Source organism: Amaranthus tricolor, chromosome 4 (genome assembly GCF_026212465.1).
Source record: "Amaranthus tricolor cultivar Red isolate AtriRed21 chromosome 4, ASM2621246v1, whole genome shotgun sequence".
In the NCBI taxonomy this organism is placed as follows: Eukaryota; Viridiplantae; Streptophyta; class Magnoliopsida; order Caryophyllales; family Amaranthaceae; genus Amaranthus; species Amaranthus tricolor.
In genome coordinates, this window is record NC_080050.1 from 30,868,730 (window position 1) to 30,884,230 (window position 15,501).

Consider the following 15,501-nt stretch of genomic DNA (forward strand, 5'->3'; position numbering starts at 1 on the left):
AAAATAGATCAAAATCGGATTAAAAAAAATGACAAATGTAGTATCTACTCCCTTGTTTACTTCTTTGGTGGGCTAAAGGTGTCTTACAAGTTGTAAGTATATTCATAAATGCAATATTCTTTTTCATATCATTTTCAATATAATAATATTTAGGATGTTGTTGGTCCAATAGTAATTCAATTAGTGAATCATACCTTTAGTAAAGTTCTAGGATTATTTACTTAAATTGATTTTCATCGTAAATCGTAATATTTACTTATTATAGGCTTAAAAAGGTAAATTTTTCACATAATCTCATAATATATGACTATTATCAACAATTTTAAAGTAACAAAAAATATAAATCACTAAATGATTGTGATCTTATAAATATTGGAGCATAATTTATAAAAAGTTGAGTACAACATTTAAAAATGCTTCTTTTCTTTGTTATCACAATTATTATGGTAGTGCATAATGTATTGATGATGCTCAAAGTACCCTATTTCTGGAGGTCCTTTATCTCAGTAGTCAGTAGTAATTGGTGCTTTACTGCTTTGCCAAAAGGAGAGGATATTTCATTTGTCTTGATGTGTGATGATTGTTGATTGCATAAATCACTAATAATATGGCTGTCATGGTGTCATCCATTTCCTAAATTATTTTTTATAAGGTGTTTGATAATTCTCAATAATACTAACTTCTTTGAAGTGCTGGTAGTATTGATTTTTTATTATTTATTTTTTGGTAATGTTTGTTTTTTTATTTAGTAAGTTAACTGTTAATAAGATGTTTAATTAAAAATTAGTTATTAGTTTATGGATGTTTATTGGAAAAAAATGTGTTAAAAAATAAAAGTTAATGAAAAAGGTGCTTATAGAAGTTTTTTTGATTTTGGATCAAAAGTCAAACTTAGAAGTTATTTAACCAACATATTTCTTATTATATCGCTAATTACTAAACCAAAAGTCAAAAGTCAATTAAAGTTGGCTAAAAAAAATTTGTGAAATACACATTTATTACCATCAAAATCAATCGAAAACAATCTCTTTAATTTTACAATAATAAGACTTACACACATTTAACTTTTAAAATCCGTATAAATAGTAGCTTCTAAAACGATATTAATTCCCATAAAATTTACAATATTTAAATTCTTCATATGAAAATTTATTGAAAAATATGTAGAAAAAAAAATACAAAGTAAAAACTTTTCAAATACTCAACTCCATATTTAGGATATTTTTATCCCATACAAAAAAGTTAATTAATGTAAAATATCATATCTTACCACCAATCACTTGACTAAGCTTAACTTGTTAGTACAATAATGCCTTCCTTTTTCCACATAACAATCCACCAATAGTAACTTTTATAATATGAGTGGATCAATTATTGTATGTATTTTATAGGATATTGTTGAGTTTACTCTAGGTGGGGAGTATAAATTTTTACATAATTATCAAAATCCAACGGTTGAGATTCAAAGAGGAAATACATAAAATGGGTAGAAAGTGACATTTGGATTAGACTACTAATTGTTGGTATTTTGTTAGTTGTTGCCATGAGTTAAGTGCTTTTCATTAGGCTAATAGCTGGAAATTGGCCCCTCAACTATATTACTTCAAGCATTCATGTTGAGGATGAGACTTTACCTACACCTATAACTATAAGGTAGGCATTTTAATGGTAGTTAAGGTATCTTGTTTTATGGACAAAGTGGAAAACTTTTTATAACTTTATACTTTGTGTTCAAAACAGACTCATGATTTGATATTTACTCGAACTTGTAATCGAACTCAACGTTGACCCGACTTCAAATAGATTTACAATTATTTAAAAACCAATATGAATACAAGTTTCGATCTTAAAACACTTGATCTGAAATCAACTTAATAATCCTAATGAACACCTCAATATTAATACTAACTTTATGTATGCTTTGCATTCCCCTTTGTTAAAGCACAAGAAATTCCCATGGATCACATAGTGGACCTCATAGATAATTTTGTAAGTCAAAATCAGTCATTAATGAACACGTTGAGAATTTGTAATTGTCTAAGTTGACATACTTGGAGTGAACCCTTATTTGTGCCTTTTTATCATTGCTATCAAGTAGAAACTTTATAGCAACCTTCAATCTATCCTTATTAATCACGCATCTACTATCGTCACTCACCTAGCAAAATTAAGTTCTTTAGATGAGGAATATGATGAAAAAACTCGCAAAATATAAACCATAATGTTAAACATCTCGATCTGCAACTTTTACACTATGTTTAAATATCAATTTTAGAGAGAAAAGAAAGGAAGAAAAGGGAAAAAGAAAAGGGAAAAAGAGAAGAGAAATGGGATCAAAAGTAGCTCTTATTTATTTAAGAGGAACGAAATTGGAAAGAAAAGGGAAGGAGATGAGTGTTCCCTTTGAAATCTTTTGAACTATAGGGTCTGCTTGAATTGAATGAACTAAAAAATAAAAAGTGCCAATTAAATATTCTGGATTAATTTAAATGCCTGAATTTGAAGATAAATTTAAAGGGAGTAAATTTTCCCTCCATATTTGGGGATAAATAATCACCCCACCCTCTCCCAACAAAAATATTTAAGGGAAAAAAAACCTATGTATCAGCATCCTGATTTCTACAACGACAACTGCTGCCACCTCCCACCACCCACTGCCGCCACCGCCCACGTCACCACCTAATTAAAATCAAAATGTATCAAAAAAAAACTCAAATTAAAATTTTAAGATCCATAAAATCATTACTCATTAACAACCTCAAATATCTCAAATGAGCAAGAAAACTAAGATTTTAATTCAAAACTACTAAAAAAATCAATATCTAAAAATTTTTCCATTTCAACATAAATCAGCAATGCAAAAAATAGAAATATTGTCGGGTTGTCGAATTTATAATGGTGGTTGTGGTGTGGTTTGAGTGAGGTTGAAGGTTTTCATGGTGGATTGTTTATGGTGTGTGATGCTTGAAAAATTTTGTTGTGAAGAAGAGGGATTGAAATCAGGAGAGAAAGAGTGACAGGAGTACAAAAAAAAAATTATGCCAATCCTTAATATTTACTGCTCCACTCAAATTTTTTCCCCATTGTCCTTGAATTATTTACTCCCTAAGTTTTTATGTGTAGTGCAGGCAAGCTCTTAGAGAGATTAAGACCTTAACTAATATTTATTCATCTACTCTCTCACCTCAAATTCCGTCCCACCGTTATTCAAACAAATTATCCTTTATCCCTCCAAATTCTTTTCTTTCATTATGTTATCCAAATAAAGGATCATTAATCCCTCTAGATTTTCTCTTCATTTTCTTCCATCCAAACAAATTCTTATTGATTTCATTGATTTCTATTAGTATCACTTCACCTTAAACACAATCATAAATAATGAACCAATGCTTATTGGATCATCATCATCATCATCCTACCTAGTATATCTCACGCATGGTCTGGGAAGGAAAAGACGGCGACAACTCATACCTATAAAGGAGAGCGCGGCCAAAGGAGTCCCCCGGCTCGAGGAAGATAAAGAGACGTGATTACACGTGCAAGATAACTTAAAGGCCTATAAAAAGGAGAGTTACTACAGAGGAAAACACAGAACTAAAAGAAAGGAAACGATAAGAGCATGAGGCTACGGACACTAAAAGGAAAACTAAGTGGACATTAGAAGACTAGGACATGGATATGTCGTCTCCAACTGCTCATATCCCTAGTCAGATCCGCAGAGAGGTTTAACTCATGCAAGTCAACTCTTATTTGCTCATCCCAAGTTCTCCTGGGTCTTCCTCGACTCCTCTTACTCTCTACTATAATGCTTTCTACACTCCTCATAAGGGCGTCGAAAGTCTTTCTCTGCACATGACTAAACCACCTCAATCTATGCTCGCGCATTTTTCCAGATATAGGGGCTACCCCTAATATGTCCCTAAACTCTTGGTTCCTAATTCGATCCATCAAAGTGCGTCCACACATCCACCTCAGCATACGCATTTCTGTAACTTCCATCTTATGTTCGAAAATTTTCTTTACAGGCCAACATTCGGTCCCATATAGCAGAGCAGGTCTTATTGAATGTGATATGATAAGTACCCAAATCAAAATGCATTGATAGTTAGACTATTACTTGACTCAACTAGAATCAACATCACTATGGACAATCATAGACGTATTATTTTTGAAAGTATTAGCATCCTCCTTACCCTTGTCTAACATGAACTAATAACTATGAACAAAACCTTGTCTAACATGAACTAATAACTATGAACAAACCTTTTGAGTGTAACCTCATTTTGACAATCATGACATACCTATTTTCTGTTTCATTAAATTTTGTATAAATGCAAATTCACACTTCTAAGTTTGCTATGTTTTAGAAAGAATATAAGAAAATTATTTGAATTGCATAAATAGAAAAAAAAAATAGAGGGATTAAATGTGTAAATAAAGAATTAGTAAGAGTATGAGTCATTTTCGAAAAAGAAAATATAACTCAAGTGGGATACTATAAGTAGACATTTAAGATATTATAAGTAGGCATATAGTAAGCAGGCATTAAGAATGATGTAAAAATCATTAAGAATACTATAAATAGACATTTAAATATACTGTAAATAGAGATTAAGGATATTATAAATAGACGCTAGAAATATAGTAAGTAGGTATTAAGGATGATATAAATAAGTATTAAAGATACAGTAGTTATGCATTTAGCATGATGTAAGAAAAAGACATTAAAAATACAATACGTAGTCATTAAGTTATAATGGTCTAAGCCTGAGAGATGACTCTTAGAGAGACAGTCTCTCAGGAGACTAGCTAATCATTTCCTCCTTTACAAAATTCCAAAAGGCTTTGTTAGAGATACCCAAATGTATCAAGGTGAGAGCTTTAAAGTCCATCAGATCAAAATTTGCCGCCAACATCACCAATAGTCTCTTCGTTTTCCCACGCATGGTTACGGTTTATTGACCCAGCCACAGATAAGATTCGAGTTCGAGGAGGGATGCAACAAGCTCCAGGACCCGGCCAAAGGCAGCTTATGAAATATTTCACAGTATTGATCAAATCTAATGAATCAAATGGGACCCTGAATATCTGGCTTACTAATAAAAACGAAGCATTATCACAAACCAAACAGTTCTTGCTCGCCTTTCCAAAACCACGTAAATACTTCATAACCGCATCCGAGAAAAGGTCAAAACTAACAGCTATTACGGTAGTTGTATATTAACATTTGAAACAATTAGGCCACTCAAAATTTAATCCAACTCCGAAAATTAGTCAATCTGTCAGCAAAAATTAGGTCAAACCCGACCAAATGAGAAAAAATTAGATCAAACCCAACTGTTTCGATCCATTTTCAATTTCACATCATCATTTTTTGCTGGAAACCAATATTTTTTCAATTTTAAAATATTTTGATCTAACATTCTTTATTATAACGGTATATTGCTTTTTTTGATACACAAATATTTTTTATAAAAGCAACAATAAATTATTATATATATTTTAAAAAAATTTTAAATAAGAAAAAACTATAAAAATCTTTGATCTGTTGGGTTGATCAAAACTCGACCCGAAAACAACCTGACTCCAAACCCAACCGATTGACCGTTTTGACAGGTCCTGACAAAATAATAATAATAATAATAATAATAATAATAATAATTACAATACATATTATATAAGTTGAATTTAGCTAATATAAAAGCAAATCAATTAGAAAGAAGTGAGAAATGTCATTACCCCCATGTCACGTGCTTAAGAGTTTGAAAGGCTAGATAACACATCATAACCTTGTAATATTGAGATTATTTCCAATAAACTCTTGAATGCAAATATCCTCTCCAAGCACATATAAATAAGAAAGAAGTGTAAATAATTCAGAGTTTATTATCATCGAAAACCAAATAATTATTAATTTGTGACAGACTCTACATAATATAAAAGCAATTAAGCAAGGTCCTAAAAGACTCCTTCCATTTTTTTTATTTGCTTTGTTTCTGTGAAAAGGCAAATAATCAAGATCACAAAACCCAGAAACTGAAAAGCAAAACAGAAGCTCCAAGTCTTATCAAACACTATGACTCATAAATCAATTTAACGGTTAGATCGGACGTTAAACGTTAAACATAATTCGCTAGATGATTTGCCTTTTCAATTCGCAATCTGCCCAAATTGGTGGCCAAAGCCGACCATAATTCAATGCACACTTCCCGAGGACATTAGCAAATTATGTGATACTAATCGGAGCTGAGCAACATAGATAAACCCAACATTCAATATCACGAAACCAATTGCGAAAAAATCATTCTTGATTGGTAAATCAAATTTAGTAGGGCCACAAATAAGAATTAAGGTGCAACTAGAAACCATTTGTGAGGTAAGAGGGTCCTATTTCTCGAATTAGAAAGGGATAACTTGTTGTGACAGCAGAAATGTCCAGCTAAAGCTTAATAAAGATACATGGTGCAAGAACCCACCCATCATTACAAAGTTGCAAATATATACCTCTTGCCTTGAGGATCTTATTAACATACCCACAAACAAGGGTAATTAAAATTAGCATTGGCACAACAGTGGTAGGGAAAAGGTCAACCTGATTTGTCACAGATCAAGTCAGGGTTGTGATTTTCGACCCAATTAGCTAAACGAGTTAGATTTAGATTAAAGGATATCTGACGCATTTATATATGACACGGACCCAAACTCAACCCGATCTGATATGCTTGACAGGCCTGACCAGAAAGATGGGTAATCAAAATAACATTGGTAGGCAAAAGGTACTTGTCAAACTGATGTGACAACTGAGGATACAAATTAAAACAAAGTTATTGGAGTATAATGTTTAGACCATTCATTATATACATTATTGTGGCCTGTGGGTGTATTTATCAAGGCAAAGTTGCTTCAGAATGTAGGTCTCACAATCATAGTGCAAAATTATTATAAAGGTCAATCGTAACACCAAATATCGGTCAAAAAGCATGAGATATCTCTTGAAACGGCCCCAAATGCAGTTTTTTATACCTTTACAACATGAGTTTTTGAAAATGTAGAAATGGGAACACAAGGAAAACATCAATGTTCTTGAGCTTAAGTTCACATAGATGCATCATGAATTCTTTTTTCCTAACCAACCTCTGAACTTATGAGAAAAAACTTTATTTTTACTTTATAACTTAACATTTTGGAAAGCAGATTTTTCATTCTGTATAGACCTTGATCAATGTGATTACCAATTTTCATACAGTCATCATGGACCAGAACTGTTCCCAGAGACATTGGAATCTAGAACCCAACTAGTACCAACATCAGAAAAAAAAAGAACAGAGGTCTCGTGGTATACCTCACCCTCAGCAAAATAGTTTGATGTTTCCATCCCTACGGATGCAATAGGATCCTAGTCTTCCAGGCATCTTAAGGCTTGTGAGAAGCTTTTTCATTTATTACCTGCATCTCTTAGACAAAAGAATAATGGAAGGTAAGACATTTATCAATAGTCTATGTTGTGAATTAGAGGCACACAAGGAAGTGAAATTGAGAGGAAAAACTTCAAAGAACAAAGGCAAGGCATATGGTCTTAAGCACACAAAAAAATTTTGAGAAATAGTTGAAGAAGAGGACAGGTATTTTTGACTTTGATCATTAATTGTATTTCATCAAGTAATAATATACAGAATTACAAATGAATAAAACACTCACGATGTGTTTGCCATTCAACCTCAAACTTACAATCGTGTTTGCTCTTACATACATGAAGAAGATTCGCTCTCTAAGCTATCTCTGGCTCTCTGTTTCCGTTCCCTGATAAGTGTTTGAGGAATCAATGATAACTTCAATAAGCTCACAACACAAGCTACCCTTACCCAACAATAATGGAGAAGCTTCAACAAGTTTCTCCCCCTCAATGGTGACTCTCACTTCTCACTCCAACTCTTAGGGGTTGTTTGTATTGTTTTCATGGCTTGGTAACGGAATCGGAAGAGTGAATCGGTTTCTTTTTGTTTGGTGAAGCTTTCTTCACTTCGTTTATGTTATTTTTCGGTATTTGAAATCAGAGGGACACAAAAAATTTTCACATATTCGCTTAATAATATCATACAACTTCTAACTCCATATCCACAAAAACTATCACAGATTGCATCTTCAACATGAACAAGTCAAAGGACCGAGAAATTGATTTTGAACTAAACTCTATGGGCATGAAGCATATCAGAGAAATTCATAAACCATCAAATCAAGACTAGAAACAAAGAAGAGAAAAGTAGATATTACTTATCAAATCATTGATTTTGAAGATATAAAGTGAGTGCATTGGAAAAGATACTCACATTAAATAATGGGAAATAAAATAGTTTCTAGAGAAATGTAGAACTGAATTTGATTTTTGCAAAAAATGAAGTGTTAATTGTGTGTGCAGAACTAGGAAGAGAGCAAAAAATGAAGGTTTTGAATCGGGATCCTAAAACGATTCTGTAAGGCATGCTTTCCCAAACAAGTTTTGTAAAGAAACAGAATGGGATAAATTTCATTCCATTCTCCTCCTTATTCAATACCATTTCATTTCTTTTTTTGTACCCATACCAAACAGGTGCTTAGAGTTTCTCTTGCTAGTTGATGAACATCTACAAAGCTCCATTAGCCTCATAACATTCTAAGTTCAGTCTCCAACACCCTTTTTAAATACCACAGAAGTTCAAAGGAATCATTTATCGAACCCCACAAACTAAACCAAGGTTTTGACGACATGTGCTTGTTTGAGCACATATTCTTTTCCCTAGTACGAGTAAGATCAAGCAAAACAACATTGGAATCTCCTCTTCGTGATCGTTCCAACAACATTAGCATGCCCAAAACGGAATTGTGCTTGATCACTTTCGGATCAGAAATATTTTGGCGCTACAATAGTTGCTCGCTTGAGCACAAGCCACTTACTACCTTGGCCTTCCTCAAATACTCGTCCAAGCAACCTTCAAGACCACTACCCTGGGCATTACTTACTTGGGATGACAGGTCCTTGATCAGCCTATGCAAAGTAGTTAGTTTAGACTTTAGATTTAGTTAGTTATAGGTTGTTGTAAAAAAACTTAGTCGCATACTAGATGTAGGTAGATTTCAGTCAGTAGTAAATGATCATGCTATCAACTTGAAGAGGTGGTATCAGGTCTACTGAAAATTTGTAAACAAAAACCTTTATAATCAAAGTTTCGTCACCATAGTGACATTTTGCATTAGTTATAACTCATGATTAGAAGATTGCTGTAATGTTGAAGGAATAGTTGAGTGTACATCTCAAGTACCATCGGAAAAATAAGAAAATGATAACAAACATGAAGATACCCAAAAACAAATTTGTGCACGTTCGGCACAAAGCGAACAACATCATATTAATGCGGATCAGTCATGGCAGGTGGCCTAACAATTGGTATCAAAGCCAAAGCTTTGACTGTAAAAATACATGTACAATTGAGCAACACCGTGGGTAGCATGTTGGATTGCTAAGGCAGATGTGTTAACGAGTTCTCAGTGTGACTTCACAATGAGAGAATCTGGTCTTGGTGACTTATATGTTGTATCGAGAGTCTTCTTGACATGGTTGTCAGTAAAGCAAGTTCCGTGGTGAAGTGGTGGTGCAAGAAAACATATTATATCGGATGATATCATACTAATGATCATTCCTGGCTGGTGAACAATTCATTAACATTTATACTATAAATTATTGTCATTACAACAACCAAACGGGCACCTTAATAGAATAAGTCTTAATCTTCAGTACTCCTAGTAATTTACAATGATCAATAAGAATACTCTTTTGGTTCATTTTTCTAACAATTTGAATAAATACAAAAATGCGAGTATCTCAAATGGGGATGAAATTGAATAGTATAAATCGCAGGTACTTACCATGTTTTTCGATTCTTAGTCGCCTTCAAATGGTCTTCTTTGAATGCCTAATCCCTCCTTAATCAGGATTTTGTATATGCCAAAACCCTAGAATTTGTTATTTCGTAATTGCTTGCGACTGCCAATTTATTGACCATATTACATAGAAAATGCCCAATTCTTTTAGTCCATTACGAGAACTTATTGATTTAGCGAAGGGGAGATTCATCAGTTGTTTTCACTGATTTTGCTGTAAGGTGAATTATAGGAATGGGATGAATATGAAGCGTACCGATTTCATCGGATCTCCAAATAAGAACCCAATTGGACCTTCGCCCATTGACCAAGCAAACACGTATCTTAGAAGCCGGTTTTGTCTGATGATAGTATGATTTATTAAAAAAATTGATTTAAAAGTTATAATTTTTTTTTTTTCTGCTTTTAAGGGTTTTACTTTTTTTATTATCTTTTAAAAGTTTTAACAAAAACATACCAAAAAACAAAAATAAGACATTTATGTAAATTTAATCAAAATAAAAGATGTACAATTAATTGTTATTCTAAATAGGAGAACATAGGTATAGATGGTAGGTTTGGTGCCATTACAAGTTTCAATGGAAACTTCTAGGCCGGGCTCTTAATTTACTAAACTCATATTTGCAAGGCTATATATAAGATGCCTATTTCATTTCAATTAAAGCCATTTATTTTCATAATTGAGTTGATTTTAAGTTAAATATTTCAGATTGATTTAAAATTAAATTTTATATTTATATTAATTTTTTTCACATGATTTTAAATTAATTTTGAAGCCGCATTAAAATCAAATTCGACTAAAATATCGAATAAATATCAAATGTTGCATTATATAATAAAAAGACTCATAAATTAGGGCAAATTCAAAGCCATGAAAAGAAATAAGTTAAATGACAATAGTTAAAACATCACCCTTATATCCTCATACTACTTGAGTAGTTATATCATGGGGTTTCAAAAAACTTTAACATTGTGATTGTTATTTTATTCATTCGTTCTTTACGAGTTAAAAGTTTGTTGATGATTAACGTTCTAGTCGGTGAGGTGGTGAAGTGAGGATGAAAACTTTATTTAAATAACTACTCATCCAAAGTAGTATTAAAGATATAAAAATTATATATTTATTATTCATCAACTACACATAAAATTTTATTAGTATTTATTATATTATTTAAAATTAATTATTAACTATCACCTAAGGGCATAAATTTGTAGTGGGTAGATATAATAACTAAAGCTATGTACCTTTAATATGTTATAAAAGAAGAAGCAGAGAAGAGATAGAATAATTAATGTGGAGAAGCCAAAAACAAAATAAATTTGACAGACAACTCGTTTTTCCATTAACACTTCGCATTCAATTCCCTTCATTTAATGCAATTCAACTATAAATCCTACAGAAAGATCTGACATCCCTCAGAAAATTATAAAAGAACACAATCAATACACTTGTTCATTTCCCTTTCTACTCAAAAAAACACAACCAAACTAAAATGAATTTAGGCTCGAATCTGCCTATAATCTAAATCGTTCAATATAAAATATATTTATATTATATTTAATAAAGTATATATAATATATTTTGAGACCTAAATTATGTTGTATATATTTTATCACGTTTTTTACACGAGTCGACAAGAATCCAAGACATCCACTCTTCATGCAACACATAATCACATAGCATATAAAACAAAAGAATAAAAGGTAAGTATAAAACATTTTATCATGAAATAAGATCATATAATTAATTTATTTCTTTAATTGATCACTTTAAAATTGTAAGTTTTGACTTTAAAGTTATAAGTGATATATCTAAGGCTAAAAAAATGATTACTTTAAAATTGTAAGTAATCATTTTAAGGTTAAAAATGATCACTTTAAAACATAAAATATATATTGGATCAACCTAATAGAGATGATATCACCGTAAAATCGAATTTGTCAACGAATGATAATTGAGTTGAAAAAGAGTGAACATATCAAATGTGTATCAAATCAACACTCATTACTAATAGGTTTGTAAGCTCGAACTCACTGGTGTTATGTGGGTGTGTCCACACGAGTGGGGTCGAAAGAGGTGATTTACTCCAACACATGTCATCATCTTTCATGATTCACCTACCCTGTATGCTCCATCATTCTTTTCCATACCAACATTTCAATTTTTTTTTATAAAAATATTTAATAAATATATTATTTTCCACCAAAATTCATTATGGGGCAATGGGCATATCATCTTACAAGTCGAAGTAAAAGAAAGATGATTTCTTGTTTGTCCAACCTCTTCCTTACCATCTCTGTTTGTCTCTGATCTCATCTACTTATCTAATTTTCCTTATTTTTGGGTCAATATTTATGGGTTTTGTCATCATCACTTTGTTTTTCAGTGACTACAACCCACTACAGTACTGAACAACACTTTTTTATATATATTTTCCTTTTGGGTTTTTTTTAAAAAAAATTTCAGAGAAATCAAAATGAAGGCTTTTGGGTTTTGCATGTTGCTTCTTGGTTTTATCCTTTTCTCATTCAACTCCTTTAGTAGAGCTAATCCATCTTTGCTTGTTTCAGGTAACTGATTCTACTTCTTTATATATACGAACTTACGCTTTTGGTTGAGTTTATTTTTTTAAATGGTATCAGGGATCAAAGTTATAAGATATTACGAATTTAAATCTCAATTACCATTTATTTAAAGTGTAATATTTTGAAGCGTAAATGCTGAATACACATTTCTAATCCAATTAACTCTCTTTAGAGTTGGGTTAGAGTATATAGTATATATGAAGAATTTAACCATCAACTTAAACTTTTGATTGAGTTATTATAAATATTTTTTATTAATCTTAATTAAATCATCTGTATTTCTTATTCATATAAAACTATAGGGTTGAATACAAAATACTGATTATAATTAATGTGTACTGAATCAACTTGATTATCATTGTGTATTATATGCTACACATTTCAATTGTCAATCCATAATCGTAGTTATGAATTAAAGGATGAAAGTTAGTCAAATATAATGAATAGTGTAGTGTGTAAACCATTGTTTCAACATTATGATTTAAACACAACAATTTTTACAGGCAGCGTGTTTGACGGTGACGATCCAATCTCAAGGGCAACTAGTAGCAATCTCAAGGTAAAAAAATTCTTTTGGAATGAATGTAGTTCAGGTGAATCCAGGATGTTAGTATAGGGTGGATTGAACCTAAATCTTTGCATGTGTGCTCAATCTGTCATTCTTATGTATTACTCCATATTCAATCTAACATTAATAGAGTTTTAAATTAATTATTAGAGTACACAACATATTCTAAAGCTTTAATTATTGGTTTAAACTTTTGGTTGAATTAGTTTTTGACTTGGTATTAGAAGCCAGTGTTACAAGGCTCGAATCTCAATCATCTCACATTTAAAAGTAGAATATTTAGCGCTATGTATTAGGAGGGTCTATGTTGTATGCATACATCCACACTTCTAACCAAAAGGTTTTCATGTAAAAGAATGTGTTAGAGTATATAATATCCTGGGACCTCAAATATTAGTTAAACTTGTAGTTGAGTTTGTCCTTGATATCAATGAATCCAGGCCAAAATTTAGACAGGCCCGAGTCTGAATTTCTCTTGCTTCGATTTTAGTAGTCTAGGAGCCATTTCTCGATTTCGAATTGCAAATAACCCGAAATTTGCTCCTTTACAGGAAAACAAATATGGTTCAAAAATTAATCAGGGAAGTTCAGATGGTGAAGTGAACTTGGAAGACTATCGCCCTTTTGATCCGAGCCCAAGCTCCAAGGCTTCAGTTCGACCTGGCCCTATCGAGCATGGCACACCTTTGATGCCTTACATTCCTAGCCCGAGGCCGAAACCTTCCCCTCCTCATTCCTCTAACCATGACGAATCTCCTTAATCATACCTTATGTTACTCAGACTCGTATACCCATGTCTGAAACAAAGTACTTGGCTATTTTGTGAAATAATTTCGAGATTTTGTACCAAATTGAAGTTTTCAAGTCTTATCCTATCCATAATCGAGTGTCAAGGATCCGACATGGGTACTACAGATTATTAAAGAGTCGGAATAATATAACCTTTATTAACCCTCTAAAACGAGTCATTGTGCATTAGGAAAAGTAAATAATCCTAAGTGTTTGCTTGACAATTTTATGCTTGTGTTCTAGTCATGAATGCTTAAAATGTATGTATGTATATATTCTTGGGTTTGTGCTAAGCTAAGTATTTGCACTACCCTATTGCTGATTATGGTTCAATTAAGGTAGTTGTATTATGTTGTATGATTGGTATTTTATGTACAATGTATTCCCAACATTTTGATTTGTAATTTCTCATTTGGATGCTTTTATTTAGTTTTGGATTAAAATGGTTCGATATGTGTACTTTTTATATATGTGAGAAGTACATTGTAATTTGCAAATAATGTTTGTTAAGAGTCAATTTAAAACATTTTTTTATCAATAATAAGGTAAAGTTGCCTATATTTGATCCTCTAAATTCTGTAATAAAATGAAATTAAGTTGATTATAACTATGATAGTGATTAATGAAAAATAATTTATTAGGATTTACAAGTTTACTTAAGTACTTAATCATGATAATGAAGTATATGTTTAGGCCTTTTGATCTTTCATGATTAGATATTAAACCCACATTGACACCTCTAACAACAATATTCTAACAATATTCTCGTAGATGGGCAAATTCAAAGTGCTCTTAATAAGTGGTAAGGTCCACTGTCCCCCCTTAAATCTAAAAAAATCACTTTATGTCCCTTTGAAATTGCCACACTTAATATTTTAGCCCCTTTATTTTTCTTTGCTTTTTCTTTTATAGAAACGCTCTCATCACTTTATATAAATCTTATTCACATATTTCATTTCTCTTAATATTTGTGATATATGCCCATATTGCTATTTCAATGGCACTCATAGGGTAGTACTCAAGGATGAAATTAGATAAGTTGGTAAAAATAATATACTTGGTTTTTATGAGTAGGCTACAAATATACACCTTTGCACAAATAATATGCAAAAATGAAAACATTAAAATTGTGCTAAAAATAAAAAAAAAGGAATTATAAAAGAAAATGCACGTATAAAAAGTTGCAAAAAATTATATCGTCTTGTATGAAACCTTAAACCCACTATTAAATATTATAAGCAATCATTTTAATAAACTAAATGTATATGAGTCAACACAATAAAAATAGTATTATCATGAGATCTCATCTAAAAGTTTGTAAAAATAAAAATATTACAAAATAAAAAAGACTTTTCTAAGGAAAATTATATGAGTTAGCCCAACGGTTTAGCATTTTTCTTTAACCCTTATATGTCCGGTCCGTAAGAATTCTCTAACAAAATCTATAATCTATATCTATAATCTATAACTATTACTAAAACAAAACACGGCTGACATCATCACCTTTTAACATTGCTTACGTGTCGCTTCCTCATTAAAAATTATCTCTCTAAAATCTGATGATGATGTCTTTGTTATTATGATTATCTTTGAGTTACTACTTTCTTATTTTGAGTTTTTATTATTTTTGTTATTGTTACATG

At 31.5% G+C, this 15,501-nt stretch overlaps 1 protein-coding gene and 1 long non-coding RNA gene across 3 annotated transcripts; one reads left to right on the forward strand and one right to left on the reverse strand.

Annotated features, from left to right (window-relative positions):
• Window positions 1–4,640: 4,640 nt before the first annotated feature.
• Window positions 4,641–10,500, reverse strand: LOC130810406 (uncharacterized). Of its 2 annotated transcripts, XR_009041044.1 has the most exons (3): window positions 9,901–10,405; window positions 5,740–7,454; window positions 4,641–5,279 (listed from the first exon to the last, which is right to left on the reverse strand). It is a non-coding gene; the product is annotated as an uncharacterized LOC130810406 (long non-coding RNA). The 2 variants fall into 2 exon arrangements; XR_009041043.1 differs by having other exon boundaries at window positions 4,641–7,454; window positions 9,901–10,500.
• A 1,611-nt stretch (window positions 10,501–12,111) lies between these two features.
• LOC130810454 (uncharacterized) lies at window positions 12,112–14,381 on the forward strand. The gene is made up of 3 exons (XM_057676526.1): window positions 12,112–12,486; window positions 13,005–13,060; window positions 13,621–14,381. Exons 1-3 carry the CDS (start codon window positions 12,393–12,395, stop codon window positions 13,828–13,830), a joined length of 360 nt encoding a protein of 119 aa, XP_057532509.1. The 5' UTR covers window positions 12,112–12,392; the 3' UTR covers window positions 13,831–14,381.
• Window positions 14,382–15,501: the final 1,120 nt, after the last annotated feature.

What these genes read in the sequence shown, in the direction of transcription:
- LOC130810454 (XM_057676526.1), top strand. Translation starts at nt 12,393, where the DNA reads ATGAAGGCTTTTGGGTTTTGCATGTTGCTTCTTGGTTTTATCCTTTTC. An exon ending in TCCATCTTTGCTTGTTTCAG is followed by an intron (nt 12,487 to 13,004) that starts GTAACTGATTCT and finishes CAATTTTTACAG; the next exon opens with GCAGCGTGTTTGACGGTGAC. An exon ending in CAACTAGTAGCAATCTCAAG is followed by an intron (nt 13,061 to 13,620) that starts GTAAAAAAATTC and finishes GCTCCTTTACAG; the next exon opens with GAAAACAAATATGGTTCAAA.